The sequence below is a fragment of the Eublepharis macularius genome, chromosome 1 (genome assembly GCF_028583425.1).
Source record: "Eublepharis macularius isolate TG4126 chromosome 1, MPM_Emac_v1.0, whole genome shotgun sequence".
Classification (NCBI taxonomy): Eukaryota; Metazoa; Chordata; class Lepidosauria; order Squamata; family Eublepharidae; genus Eublepharis; species Eublepharis macularius.
In genome coordinates, this window is record NC_072790.1 from 229462121 (window position 1) to 229476521 (window position 14401).

Here is a 14401-nt window from a genome sequence, read left to right on the forward strand (position 1 = left end):
CACACTCTAATCCCCTCACCATGTTAAGGTGTGTGTCCAAGAGGGGAGTACCCAGTTTTAAAAAAGAGGGAGCCATAACTACTATTCCCTACCTGAATTCTGGAGTACTTCAAGCAACCCAATTCCACTGTGCAATAGAAAATATTAGCTCCAGATTCTTCTTTGTTTGAAAACTTCCGTGTTAGGTAAACCCATGAAGTTTTAACCCAGCCTTAACATTTGCTGGGTGATCATCCAAGTGGCAACTGCACAGGTCATGCACAGAGCCATCTCCCTCCCTGTAAAAGTCTTCAGAAGACAGAACAGTGGAGCAGAGCTTATCTCGGCACTGGTTGCGAGGGGGCTAGCTGCTTTCATGGCTGGCTTGCAAGCTTCCTTAAAGCTGGCTATTATGAGAAACGGGATGCTGGGCTCAATGGTGCGAGCCAGATAGGCTCCTTGGGTAAAAAAAATAATTCACGGATGAGATCAGTAGCTATTAGCCATGACAGTTAACGCAACCTCCATTTTTAGAAGAATATCTCCAACTGTCTTAAAGGGAGGCTTTCCTTTTTTTTGGTCTCCATTTGTTAGGCTTCCTGGAAACATCTGCTTGGCCTTTGTGGGGAAACAAGATGCTGGGCTGGACAGGCCCTAAGTCTGATCCACTGAGAGAGTTTTTTACATACCTGTGAAGACTTACACATCTACAACGATAGCCAAGAAGAGAACTGCCCTGTCCAAAGGCAGTCTAACTCTGAATACCAAATGCTAAAGAACCGCGGGGGAGGTGTCTGCTGCCTTCATGCCACAAAGAGTTTCACCAAATATCCAGCCCATCCATCTGAGGAAACAGGAAGAAGGGAGGCTGGACCAGATGGGTGTTCGCTGCGGCCCATTGGGCTAGAAATGTGAAGGGGGGGAAATTCTTTCCTCTCCACCCTCAATTTATACTACACGTTTTTAAAGATAAGTTTAAATGTGATTAATCCATGTGTGTTGCTAGTCCTGTTGAAGCGGTATGAAATTGTTTCTGTCCAAAAATACATTATTTGGTTTGCTACAAAAATTGTTATCTCTTTTCTGCTTTTGCCGTACCTCTGAGGTGGCAAAACTAAGATATGTGAGTTAAAGTAGTGTAAGGTGCAGCAATCTGCCATTTTCTCTCTTTCATCTATTGGGTATATTCAAAATTTAGCTCGCAAATCACGGCATTTGTATTTCTAATGACAGAAATATACAAAATGCTGTATATAATTTTATACCTTAAGTTACAAACTATGTATTTTATGCTGTGAGAACAGTAAAATTTAAGTGAAATGAAGAATTAGTACTTGCCAAAATTTCAATTTCCCACCCCAAAACCTATGGGAGAAAAACATTTTCCCCATGACTCCTAAATTACCAGAAATTTTCTCTCTCTAATTTACTCAAAGGAGCTGAGTAGCAGTGCAAGTGAGTGGAAGAAAGTGACAGCTGCTTAATTAAATAATTTATTTGCAAGGGACCGTTTAACCAAAGCATGCAAGATCACCCTAAGCCAAAACAACCCAGGTTTACACAAGTCACACAAACGTTATTTTATAGATTGGATCAAAATGATCAACTTTGTTTATTCAATAATCTTACGTGGGGGTACAGATGCGGTAAAGGATCTGAAGTACACCCAATGGTTAAGAGGGTACTGCCATTTCCAAATTAAGGAACTCAATGACAAAATGTAAAAGAAGAGTTTCAGTGTACAGAAGGTGAATGAGGAGGGATTAGCAGGCTGTAGGGAGGAGCACAGAAATGGGATCTGAGACGGGGCAGGCAGGGAGAAGACACTGAAAGCCCAGCACCCAAACGACTGGCAGTAGAAGCCTAATCAGAGTGAATACCTTTCCAAGTCAATTTAATGGGCTTAAAAACATGTAACTCTGTTTAGGATTGCACTGTAAAAGGCTTGGCTGAACCCTGGGGGAGAAAGAGGAGGAGGCTGGCCTACAGGTGAAGTTCTCGGTGGGGTGCCTGGCTGCACCACGGCAGACTATTCACGACCTGACATTCAAAAAGATGCCCTGCTCAGAAAAAGCTAGTAGGTAATTCAGAACCTCTCTCTCAGCACACTAGTTCTCAACATGCAACTCATTTATCGAAAGGGAGGAGTGGTCAGTTGTGTGAGTGCCTGCCTGCACTCTCAAACTGTATGGGCAGAGACAGGTTAACCAACCCCTAACGCTCTGCATCTACAAGCGGCTGCACTGCAGGCCGGCAAGCAGGCAGGGAGTGTAGCTGTCAACTTCTGCCTTCCTGCTGGGCAAGTATTTTAAAAAGGGAGAGGAGAAGGAGGTGACAAGTCTAAGGTATTAGAAATAGGATTAGCCAGTCCAAGAGGGCTCTCTCCCAAGCCTCCTGTAGGAGTGGAGTGGAAATGGGGTCTGCTTTATCACTGGAGCTTTGGCAAAATTCTCCCATCTGACAGGAGCCCTCCCAGGACACGGACTGGGACGACTTGAAACAATGGCTACACCTTTACTTCAAAAAGGAGATGCTCCTCCCCCTGCCCCTAAACGTGACAGACACACCAGATTTTGGAGTGGGAAATCACATGGAACAGCAAAAACTGCACCCTCTGCTCAGAAAATAAGAAAGGATGGTGGGGAAATGGTTACATTTAAACACGAGACATTGGGCTCACTGACAAAGTTTCAAATGTTCTGTTGATGAAAAGGAAGGAGGGGTGAGCCGGAAGGTTGTGGAGGAAAATTCTTACAATCCAGAGTGAAAAAAGAGTAAAAGAATGAAGAGAGTTGAAGATGAAGGCACACACAAGAAACTCCAAGCATCTTGGGGATACCTGACACAGCAGAGTTCCGGCCTACAGAGCCATGGCTTCCCCTTGGAGCAGCAGATCAGCCTAAGCTTTTTAAGCATCTGCTGAATCTTCAAATGTGGTCCCACCTCCATGGCTGCCGCCCATCACCATCTCCAGAACAGCAGCAGAGGAAGGAGAATATCACAAGGCCCAGACCCACTTTTTCCTTGTGTGGTTGTCAGGGCAACAAGAGATGCAACAGGTCCACTATCCAATCAGGTTTCCCCCTAAACTACAGACCTCTTGCCCCTACTCTCCGTGTCCAACTAGAAAGTGGATGCAATGAGGTCTCTTGCTCCACCTACCTCCCCTGATCTGGTTGCCCAGGAAGGAGGGATACATTCCTACAATGTGTGTGAGGCCGACTCATAAGCCCCAAGCTGGGTTTTAAAAAGAGGCAGATGAAGCATAGAGGGATGGAGGGAGATGTGGGAGAAGGGATACTGTAGAGTAAGAAGGGCCATTCTGGAAGCAGAAAAGGAAAAAAAGTACACACAGAGTGCGTTAAAGACAATCTACATAGGAGGGCTGTGGGTACAGCGTTTCAATCAGTCTGGCGATGAAGTGGTTGGCTGCCACTGAATGAGTGCAGCACAGGCATCCAAGAGAAGACCTGCGTTTCAAGGAACCGGAGCCATCACAACAGCCAAGAGCTGGGCAACGCCACCACGTCATCAGTGCTACCAGCTCCCAAAGCAGTGTTGTGAAGGATGCTGCTGTCTCCGCGGAAGCCTGCCGGTCCTTACCCCTACACCTTTTCACGGTTTCAGCTTCAGCCAAGGGTGGACAATAGTGAGGATGGAAAGTAAAGATGACGTCAGGCCGCAGAGCCCTACGAAACCCGGGCTGGTCTTGTACAGACCCAGCTTGTCCAGTGGGATGAAAATGTCGCAGGCATTTTTCACCACATCCACAAGCAGAGGCGGGTTGTTCCTCAGCACGTGCACCAGGAGGCGGAGCTGCAGTTTCAGTCTCAACGTCAGTTGCTGGAGCTTGCCATCTTCCCTGGGTGTGCAGCTGTTGTCCCCGGCCCCCTTTTGGCACTTCCCGTTCATCTCGCGCTCCATCAACAGCCGGATTTCGTAGGCGTCCCGGCTCAGGTTCATTATCAGCGCAAAGAGGTAGTATCTGAAAAGTGTGAAGGAAGAGAACCCTTGACTGATGATCTGGAAGGTCTGTCAATAGCATTCCGATATGGAAGCTTAGTGGAACCTCCACATTCAGAGGCAGTCCACCTCCACATGCCAACTGCTGGAGGCAAATAACAGAGGTGGTCTGTTGGTTCCCTGCCCAGCTTTTGGGCTTCTCAGAGACATCCAGCTGGCCACTGCTAGAAGCCAAACACTGGACTGGACAGGAATCTGGTCTTAAAAAGTGTCTTGGGAACTACCAAACTACAAGCCAGGCCCTTTGTCACACCACATTTGGTTTATATACTGTATAAAATTCAAACAAAAAATGTCCAGGTATGTGGTTCAGTCTCACAACAGTAAAAACATTTCCAAAAAGTCTTCCGCCCCCATACCACTCCCTTTGAGTCCGAGTTTTTTTCCCATTCAGCTGCTCAAAAGGCCCCAAATAGCTTATGAACACTGTAATCTATCCATGCTTCTTCAGACACTCAAGCTTCAACGGCTGATTGCCCTAAAGGAGCACCTTGAAAACACACATAACTAGACATGCTACCAGATTCCAGCAAACCCCGGCTTCCTGGTTTCTCTTTGCTGTTCTGGCCTCTTTAAACTTGCCACTTCATCCACCATTTTCGTTTTGACCTCTGGATTCCCAAGGAGCAACTAAACAGTATTAGAGGTAAGAGCTGTGGCTTTCATCAAAGCCTTTTAGCCTCAGGGAACCCTTTCAAGTTGTCTGCCGTGGAATTCCTATGGGTTAAAGGATCCTAGGGCACTGAGACAACACCGAGCTCTGGATACGCAGCAGCCATGCTTTTCACACCACAAACTGGCCTCGTGGCTTCACAAAGCCACCCTGACACACTGACTCAGCCATCCCATGAACTTTACTCTACCTTGCTCACCTTCTTGGGGCCAGCTACCTGTGCCTACTCAGAGGTCAGGATGTTCACACTTGTGGCACCAATCTTCGTTGACTTCCCTCGAGTGGAAATCATTTACCTAAATAATTTTTGAGACTGCTGAGAACATGTGTTTACAAAAAAAGATGAACTGAGATAGGAGAGGCAGAGAGCTTGAAACTATTTCCTGAGAGACTGCTCTGCCTTAACTACACTTGTTCTCTACCCTGCCACTCTTTTTAATAAAAAAAATTAATTAAAAATGGACACATTGTCTGAGCCCTCCTTATTTTTCTGTTTGGAGAACTAGTTCTAATTAAGAATACTTCCCCTTTTCAGGCTAGCTCAAGTAACCAGGCAGCTAGTTCTGTATTAGTTGTCCTCGTTCTAGAAATATGATGCTCCTCAAAAGGGAAGTCCGTGACCATTAGGCAGGCCTGTTGGCCCTCACCACTGCCTCAAGTAATCTGTGTACCTTGAACATGTTCAGATGTTCGGCTTGCGGCTGTGTGTGGCAGGGGGAAAGATCAACAGCAGCGGGCAAGCTGTGCTTCAGAAAAAAAATCTCTATCACTGTTCGCCTTTTCAAAAGGAACTCCAGATAAGTTTGGAAGGAAGCTCAGGGCTGCCCCTGTACACATACTGAATTGCACTGAGAGATGTTCCTGGAGAACACACTCTGGGAGATCATTATTTCCAAAAGGCAAGTAGCAATTCTCTGCAATTTCCTTGCAGATAAGGACCAGGGCCGTGGCTCAGTGGGACAGCGCCTGGCTTGTGTACAGCAAGGGTCAAGTTCAATCCCTGCCTTTAGTCCACCATTTCACTTTTTTTTTTTTAAAGAGCGGCTGAACTGTCAGCATTCCATATTTTTCTTTTCCAGCCTCAACAATTACGTTAACTTTTAAAACCAGACTTCTGTATAGGATTAGCTTCACCATGCACAGAAATTCCAGCTTCCAGTAATGCAGGACACGCTGCCACCCTGTGATGGCATCTGTCAAGTAGTGAGGGCGCTCAACCTCACCTGAAGGATCTCTGGCTCCATTTCTCCTGGTCCGTGTGTGGAACGAGACCTGATTTCCCAGCCCACAGAATATTGTCACAAGCAAAGTACATGGCTCTGTTCAGGTGACTCACGGTGATGCAGAACCGCAGTACTATGTCTGACAGGTGGATAGCCCGTTTGGCTGCTTCCAGGGCATCAGCAGAATTCCCTAACCGGAACACTGAAATAAACACAACAAAAGTTAAGAAACACCACCAAGGCTTCCACCGGTTCTTTAAAGCAGTTACAGCCATTCAGCATCAACTGATTTTTTACCTAAGGGTGGATGAGGACAAAGTTGACTTTATTGGTTGCTCTGATAGCCAAAGCTATCTGAAGATGGGGGCCCGGGAGGCTAAGGGGGCTACAGGCCTTCAAGAAACAAGGGCCTGGCTTTAGGTTAGCCATACCCTTAAAAAGTTTATGAAATGGCTGGTGTACTGCAGTGGCTAAGAAGCTGAGCTACAAATCGGGAAGACCCCAGTTTGACTCACATTTCTGCCACAGATTTACCAGGCAGCTTTCGGCAAGTGATTCTGTTTCAGCCTTAGTTTCATCAAGCCCCAAATGGAGACCACGGGTTGGATCCTATCGCTCTGCTTAGCTAAGTGCAGATGCTCTTCTTCTGGAAGACAGTGGAGGAAGGCTCTGTACTTAGCTGAGCAAAGTGGAAGGATCCAACCCAATGTTACTGAACACTTGAACACCTTTCTATATAAAAGGGAAACCATGTTCTCGACGACGCACATTTTTCCTTGTGCGCCTGTGCAGGAGCACCAGGATAAAAAGCGCATTCTGGCCAATGTGGCCTCCAGAGGGAGCCACCGCTGCAGGATGGCCAAGCAAGCCTGCCTGACCTTCTGGAGAGAGCTGCAGTGGCGGGACAGCTGGGCGAGGCTGCCCGCCTCTCCAGAAGGAGCTGCAGCAGCAGGATGGCCAGGCAAGCCCACCCGCCTCCTCAGAGGGCACCACAGGATGGCCAGGCGAGATCAACCACCCCTCTGGAGGGAGCTGCTGCAGCAGGACAACCGGGTAAGCCTGCCCACCTCTCCAGAGGGCACTGCTGCCACAAGACAGCCATGCGAGCCCACCCCTCCAGATGGAGCCCCCACCATGGGACAGCCAGGCGAGCCCGCCCGGCTCTCCAGAGGGCACTGTCACTGCAGGACAGCCAGGCAAGCCCGCCCGCTTCTCTGGAGGGCACCTCTGCTGGAAGCCCAGCATTTCCAAATTTTCTAGGGCCCTTTTTAAAAAAAAACAGGCCCAGCTGCTAGTGTTATATAAATGCTAATAATGTATTGAACTACTACTGCCTGCTCCCATTTGGGGGTAGTAACCAAGAACGCCTTATATTGCTGCAGGCAGCCAGGTTCATGCATACAAACACTTCTGTTTAACACATACAGTGCTAAGCCTTGCTTGTTTTGTACGTGTGGCACATGGGAGGATGGGATGGGCAGCAATAACAAGTTGCACTTATGATTCCACCTGTGCACACTTGTGACATACAGATGGCCTGGAGGGGGAGAAAAAGAACCAAACTCTACCATTAAATCTCTTTCCCTGCTTAGTCATCTGGAAAGGACTGTTGCTCAGCGCTGGCAATCGTGTCTGCGGCTAATAACAAGCCCGGACTACTGAACAGATTGCTGAACTCAGATGCTGGCTGCAGGAATTCAAATACCACTTCACAGTCATGGCCTCTCTGAAAAGCTTTGGGTAAGTCACCCTCCCTCAACTCTCCACCTGCGACACTGTAGCAACCAGCCTCACAGGGCTGACTTTGTCTTACAGACAAAGTCAAATACATTAAGAACTACATAGTGCTTAACCAAGTGGAAGGGCCAGGGAGCCCCTGCTAATGCCACAAGGGTGCCACTCCCCCCACCAAGACAGCCTCATGAGAATTGAACTCTTATTTTTTGCATACCAAGACTTCCCTCCTATTCCCTGTCAGTTCCGCCGGCACTCACATTTGCGTCCCAAGCTCAGGTGAGCCTCTAGCTGCTTGATCCTAGCAAGGAAATCCGGGCTTGTCCCATTCTTCTGCAGTGTGTAGCCTAGGAGAGTGCAGGCATACTGAGCAGCCCTGGGAATGAAATGGAAAAACAACAAACACAAAAGAAACGAAGTGTTAGGCTGCTATAGTTGTTCTCCAGGGCCTCACCGAATTCAACTTCAGTAGCACAAACGAACTAAAAACTTTTCTCAGCCTCAAAATTCATCAGTATTATATTTGATCTTGCTCTTTGAGGGAAGAGCAACTTGTAGGTGCCAGGCAACTATAAGAACGTTTCCTAACCACCCAAAGTTAGGTGTTACAAGCAGGGATGGAATTGTAAGCAATTGGCCTGTGTGCAATTGGCTATTTACTGAAAAGGAAAAGAGTGATGGGGATAGGACTTATGAACAAACTTTGCCCTCCCTTCTATCCCAATTCTAGAAAGATTTAAGCTGATGTTGCCCAAATATGTGATAGCTGAGGTACACTTTCTCCCCTGTACTAACACTGGAGTCACATTTTACTCACATGCACAAAAAGTCTTTATCTTTAGAGGCAGTGTAAGAATTCCACCTACCCCCCCCCCCTGTTTCAATCCACCCAGTTGTTTCTCCTCTTACTGCCCTCACCTAAGGCAATTAAGACATGGGCATTTTCAGCAGCTGGCCTGCCTCACTGAAATGGAACTGTCACTCTAGCAGCGTTCAGGAGATAGGTTTAAACTGCTCTATTTGAGGGAGCTAACCTTTCTATGGCATCTGTGCTAAATGTGTATCATACTCCAGCGCACTTATTTCTCTGTAATGCTATTGCTGGATTGTGTCCAGATCGGATTCCTCTTGTCTCGTTAGCTGCCTTGAGTTCTCATATGAGGAAAAAAGTAGGATACAAATACGGTAATTACTAAACATCCACCCTCAGTGAAAGCCTCCTTCCACATCTCTATGTGAGTCACTCGACTAGGCATGCCTCCTGATTGGAATGGAGGCAACAGCAGCCTCCCTTGAAGGCTGCTGATCTGGCTATATTTCTGTCCTGAGAGCAACTGAAGGCCCTGACCTCATCAGAAGCAAAAAGAGTACAGGATTGCCTTTTCTAAGCAGAGAGGTGCCAAAACAGTTATCCATGAAGAGATGCGATAGGCAGTCTCCTCCGCAGGTGGGTACTTGAATTGGGCCTATGGGAGCCTTTAAACAGTTAATTACATTTACTTCTCATGGCACGTTACCAAGTTCTCTCATAGAATGCAGTTTGGGGATTACCAATTTGAGTAGCAGCCAAGCTGTCCAAAAGAACCTATTGCATTAACATATAGCAAATCAGTCCTTTGGTATGCAAAGCATGCACTTAACCAACACATTATTCAAAAAAGAGCCAGAAAAATCTCATATACCTATTAACCTCCAGAATGCGTGGAAGAACCCACAAAACACTAGAGGGAAAAACTGGACAGAACTGGCTGTCCAATGCTTTACGCAAGTGATATTCAGTGGATCAGGAACCACCTGTGTCTCTTCTGAGCACCATTCCCCAATGTGGCACCCACCTTATGTTTCAGAGAAGGAGGCAAGACTCTTTCCCAATGAGATTTGTGGTTGGCAATTAGTTCCCATCTTGAAACAGCGGCCACCAGAACAGAAAAGATCCAAGCTTCCCTGAGGGGCAGGCCTCATGCCAGGGATGGAAGTAAATGTAGATCTTTTGGCTGAAGGTAACTGTGAATGTGGATCCCTGTGACCTGTACAGTGAGTACCACTGCTTTAGGCTCTGCACCAGTGATATGGTAGGGAATGGACCACAACTGGAGACATCCAAGTTTAAATCACTGCTTGGCCACAAAAGCACATGGGTGACAACCATGGGCTGCTCAGCTCTTTCTCAACCTAGATTCACCCGTAAGGGCAAAAGAGAATAATCTTGTGCGCTACCCTGAACTCCGAAGAGAAAGGGTGAGATTAAAATACAGTCAAATAGACGCGTTTTGAGCAACTTGGTTGAAATATGAACAGCTAGAATTTGGGAGCAAGATGGTGACAGGGAAACACCTATCTAAATTAAACGCACTTTCATCAGATACTTAAGCGAGAGGCTTCTATCTCAAGATCATGCCTACACACAGAAACCAGGAGTATACTGAGAAACTGGTAACAGAATGTCCCTTATCTTGAGCTCGTGATCTACCCTATTCTGAAAGACCCAAGTAGGTTAGCTCAACATTCAAAGTAAATGGCAAATAAACATCACAGAATCGCAGAGTTGGAAGGGGCCATACAGACCTTCTAGTCCAACCCCCTGCCCAATGCAGGATGAGCCTAAAGCATCTCTGACAAATATTCATCCAGCCTGTTCTCCGAAACTGCCAGTGAAGGGGAGCTCTCCATTTCCCTAGGCAGCTGATTCCACCTTTGAACTACTCTGACCATGAAAAAGTTTTTCCTAATATCCAGCCGGTACCTTTCTGCACGTAATTTAAACCAGTTGCTTTGAGTTCTATCCTCTGCTGCCAACTGGAACAGCTCCTTGCCCTCCTCCAAATGACAGCCTTTCAAATATTTAAAGAGAGCAATCATGCCCCCCCCCAATCTTCTTTTCTCCAAACTAAACATTCCCAAGGCCCTCAGGCTTTCCTCGTAGGGCTCAGTCTCCAGACCCCTGATCATTCTCGTCGCTCTCTTCTGCACCCTCTCAATTTTATCCACATCCTTTTTGTAGTGAGGCCTCCAGAACTGCACACAGTACCCCAGGTGTAGCCTGACCAAAGCAGTATAGAGAGGGACTATGACCTCCTGCGATTTCGATTTCCCCCTTGCCTATTCCCCATCTGCAAACTGACAGGCCAAGCAGAAAAGTCTCTGAGATATTCTCAGGCTCCATAATCTTCTGGGAAGGAACGGAGTTTTTAATAACAACAACAACAACATTCAATTTATATACCGTCCTTCAGGACAACTTAATGCCCACTCAGAGCAGTTTACAAAGTATGTTATTATTATCTCCACAACAAAACACCTTTGGAGGTGAGTGGGGCTGAGAGAGCTCCTGGAAGCTGTGACTGACCCAAGGTCACCCAGCTGGCTACAAGCGGAGAAGTGGGGAATCAAACCTGGTTCTCCAGATTAGAGTCCCGCACTCTTAACCACTACACCAAACAAATATGGAGCAGTTGCACAAAACACCTCTCACTGTAACCTTGATACTTGAACTTTGAGCACAGGTATGTATAAGAGAATTCTTGGTCAACTTTAGGGTGTGGCAGGAGATCACAGATACCAGAGCTGGGTTACTCTCATGGGTTACTACTACTATTTAAGGGTGTTGTTAGTTTCTAAGATGCCACAAGATTTGTAGTTGTTTTGGCTACAGCAGGCCAACACTGCTACTTTAAGGGCTTACTACTATATTACATCAGAAGTAAAAACATAATGATGCCACAGCCTCTTATTACATTGATAAGATTTTGTATTCCACTTTGTTGTTGATTTCATGGTCTGCTTGTTGGCCACCTTGTGAAACAAGACTAAAAATGGACCTTGGCCCAAAGCAGCAGGGCTCTTCTGATGTTCTCTTGTTACTTGTGCAAAGTAATTTGGCATGCAGAGAAACTAAAATCTCCTCAAAAAGCCTTATAACATGCAACTTCTGTATATATATCCTACCACTGTCAAGAATGTAAGACGTGGTACATAAAACAAAGTACTCCCCATATAGGAGCAAAAAAACTAAGTATTTTCATGCTTACTTATTATTCCAGAACTGCATATTAGATTTAACTATTGCAGATAATTAGAAATAATTACTCGTCAGAAATAATTATTCCAACATTAACTGTGGGTGTCTTCTTAGTATTCATGGGATCACCCTGAACCAAGGAGATGTAGTCAAAGGCCTGGCTAGTTATTTTAAACTAATGTGATACTCATTTTTTATTTCTCCATACACTTCTCCACCAAAGGCATACTGGGTTTTGTGTACAGATTTCCCATGAACATTCTGCTTCCTAAACAGCAGCTGCAATAATTTTCAGATTCTTATGGCAACCATTTCCCACTAAGCAGGCAGGAAGCCTTAACTTGGGCCCTGATGTGTCAGGAAAAAATAGGCTTATAAATATTTTAAATAAATAAAACCCCAACAGGGAAAAACAAATTCCAAGTAATAGAATTAGAAAATCAAAGTGATCCTTGTACAGATCTAGATCACAGCTGCATTTCAGATACTGTACTGGATCCAGTGATTCACAAACACAAGGATCATGAATTTTCCCTACCGATTCCAGGGGTCATCACAAGACATAGCCACCTGAATTAGTGGGCTGCAATGAGGAAGAGGGGACATTGTTCCCCTCTTCTGTCAGTTTAATTCTACAGAGAGAAGAAGGAAGGGTCTTCCCTCTTCTCACTGTAGTCCACCAACCCATCTGGCCATTATGCCCTAAAGGTATCACAATTCTAATAATCAGCGTTGGAGAAACTACATGGGGACAGGAAAAGCCTGGAAGATCCATAACTGTCACTACCTCCCACTAACAGCCTGCTGGATCCAATGCCAATGTGTGGTTCTAGTCACTCCATCCTCCAAAAGAATAGTATAGAGACAAAAAAGATACAGAAACAGATAAGCAAAATGATCAAAGGGATGGCTATCTTTCATAAGAATTCACAGCTTTATAGTTCAAGAAAAAAAGATGACTAAGAGGGGAAATGATCATTTATAAAACTGCAGGCAGCACAGAAAGACATCTTTTCCTCTTTCCCTTCTGCAAACTAAAAAAACAAGGCCATCCAAAGATAAACAGGTTCAGGACAACCAAAAAACCCCTACTACTTATCACAATACATGATTCACTGCCAGCAGCGTAGCAATGGCTTGAAAAGGGCATTAGACAAGGTCACAGATGACTGGTCCAGCAATGGCTATTTCAAGCTTCCAAACTGGTTTCAGACAGGTAGCTGCGTTGGTTCGCAGTAGAACAGCAGGATCTAAGTCCAGTGGCACCTTAGATGCCAACAAGACCGAAGAAGGGAGGTATCTGAAGAAGACAACTTTGATGTTGGACATATCATGCCTTGAAAATCTTGTTGGTCTTTAAAGTGACCCTGGATTCCAAGTCCTGCTGTTCTACCCGACTTGGCAGTCACTAAGCCCCCACATCCCACCTGGAGGGGAACCTAAATTCTCCAGGCCCCAAAGAGCCTCAGAGCAAACCCCCCCATAGAAAAAGTCTCTTGCAAAATGCAGCTCTGGGCCGCACCCCTAAAGAGCCAGACCCTGACAGGAACTTTTGAACCTCGCTCAGCTGACCAATCGACAGGCACTGAAGGAAGGACTCCGAGGTCCCATGGGGGGCGACTTGCTCTCACCCAGCCTGGGATCACAGCCAGATCACAGAGGCGTGATCTGGGGGAGCCCAGTGACGCCTGGTGTGAGCTTTCGGGGACCACAGTTCTCTTTGTCAGATGCAACTGGCAGGGAGAGCTGTGGTTACCGAAGGCTTATACTACATAGGAATTGGATACCTTCACTGCTACAAACTGACTGCACACCAAAAGGAAATGTTTACATTTCCAAGCAAAGGAATGTTTTGATTGCCTCTATGCTAATTGCATTCTGCCTTCTTGTGATTTATGCTCCCCTCCTTCCCTCTCTTTCCCCCTCCTCTTCTGTATCTGCCCAGTTTTGATCAGGCATCTGACGAAGAGAACTTGATTCTCGAAAGCTTATACTATAATAAAATTGGTTAGTCTTAAAGGTGCTACTGGACTCTTTTTGATCCAGCCTGGGATGGTTACCTGAACACCCGCTCCTTCGCTTGGCTTTGGGCGCTGAACCGCACCCAGGAATCCATGGCTCGAGCCACTCTCCCCTTAGCCCAGCACCTCCCCGCCGGGGGATGGAGCGCTCTGGCAGGCCCCTTCTCTCTTCCGCTCCGTCCCCGGTGGGTGGGGGGGGGTGCAGCCTCTCCCGGTGGGCCTTTCTGGCGCAGCTCTGCGAGGAGGCCGCCTCCTCAGTTAGGGCCACCGTAGCCCCTCGGCCTTCTCCAAAGACTCCCTGAGGCACCAGCCCTGCATGGGGACCCTCCCGCTCTAGGCCTTCCCAGAGCTTTGCCAGGCGCAAGCCGCTCTAGGGCAAGGGTCGCTCATCTCTCATGCCAGGGCAACAGACATCGCCGCCACTTCCGGAATCAACACGGCAGCTCTCGTGGGACAAAACTCATCAGAGGGCAGCGCTCATTGGCTCGCTCCAAGGGGGCTGAGCCAAGCCCTTTCCGCCTCTCCGCCAATATTCCCCCCGCCCGTGAAATCACGGCGACGCCTATTGGGTAAAGTACCGAACTGTCTGCCCACTTATCAAGAATTCTCATTCCGCACTGGCGAATTCCAAGCGGTTGAAGTGTTTGTTTTACCCGCCCACACCCTTGTGATGATCACGACGGCGATTGGAGCAAATGCCGGAACGGCACGCCCCACCGTCCGGCGATAA

At 46.9% G+C, this 14401-nt stretch overlaps 1 protein-coding gene across 1 annotated transcript; it reads right to left on the reverse strand.

Moving 5' to 3' along the window:
- Window positions 1-1485: 1485 nt before the first annotated feature.
- On the reverse strand, window positions 1486-14087 carry PEX11B (peroxisomal biogenesis factor 11 beta). Its single transcript, XM_055000503.1, has 4 exons — window positions 13711-14087; window positions 7893-8008; window positions 5899-6100; window positions 1486-3964 (listed from the first exon to the last, which is right to left on the reverse strand). The coding sequence occupies exons 1-4, from the start codon at window positions 13764-13766 to the stop codon at window positions 3595-3597; spliced, it is 744 nt and encodes a 247-aa protein (XP_054856478.1). The 5' UTR covers window positions 13767-14087; the 3' UTR covers window positions 1486-3594.
- Window positions 14088-14401: the final 314 nt, after the last annotated feature.

Excerpts from the sequence above, each read along its gene's own strand:
- PEX11B (XM_055000503.1), bottom strand. The coding sequence starts at position 13,766 with ATGGATTCCTGGGTGCGGTTCAGCGCCCAAAGCCAAGCGAAGGAGCGG. Across the intron at positions 8,009-13,710 it reads GCGAAGGAGCGGGTGTTCAG|GGCTGCTCAGTATGCCTGCA; the intron begins GTAACCATCCCA and ends TTTCATTCCCAG. Across the intron at positions 3,965-5,898 it reads TGGAGCCAGAGATCCTTCAG|ATACTACCTCTTTGCGCTGA; the intron begins GTGAGGTTGAGC and ends CACACTTTTCAG.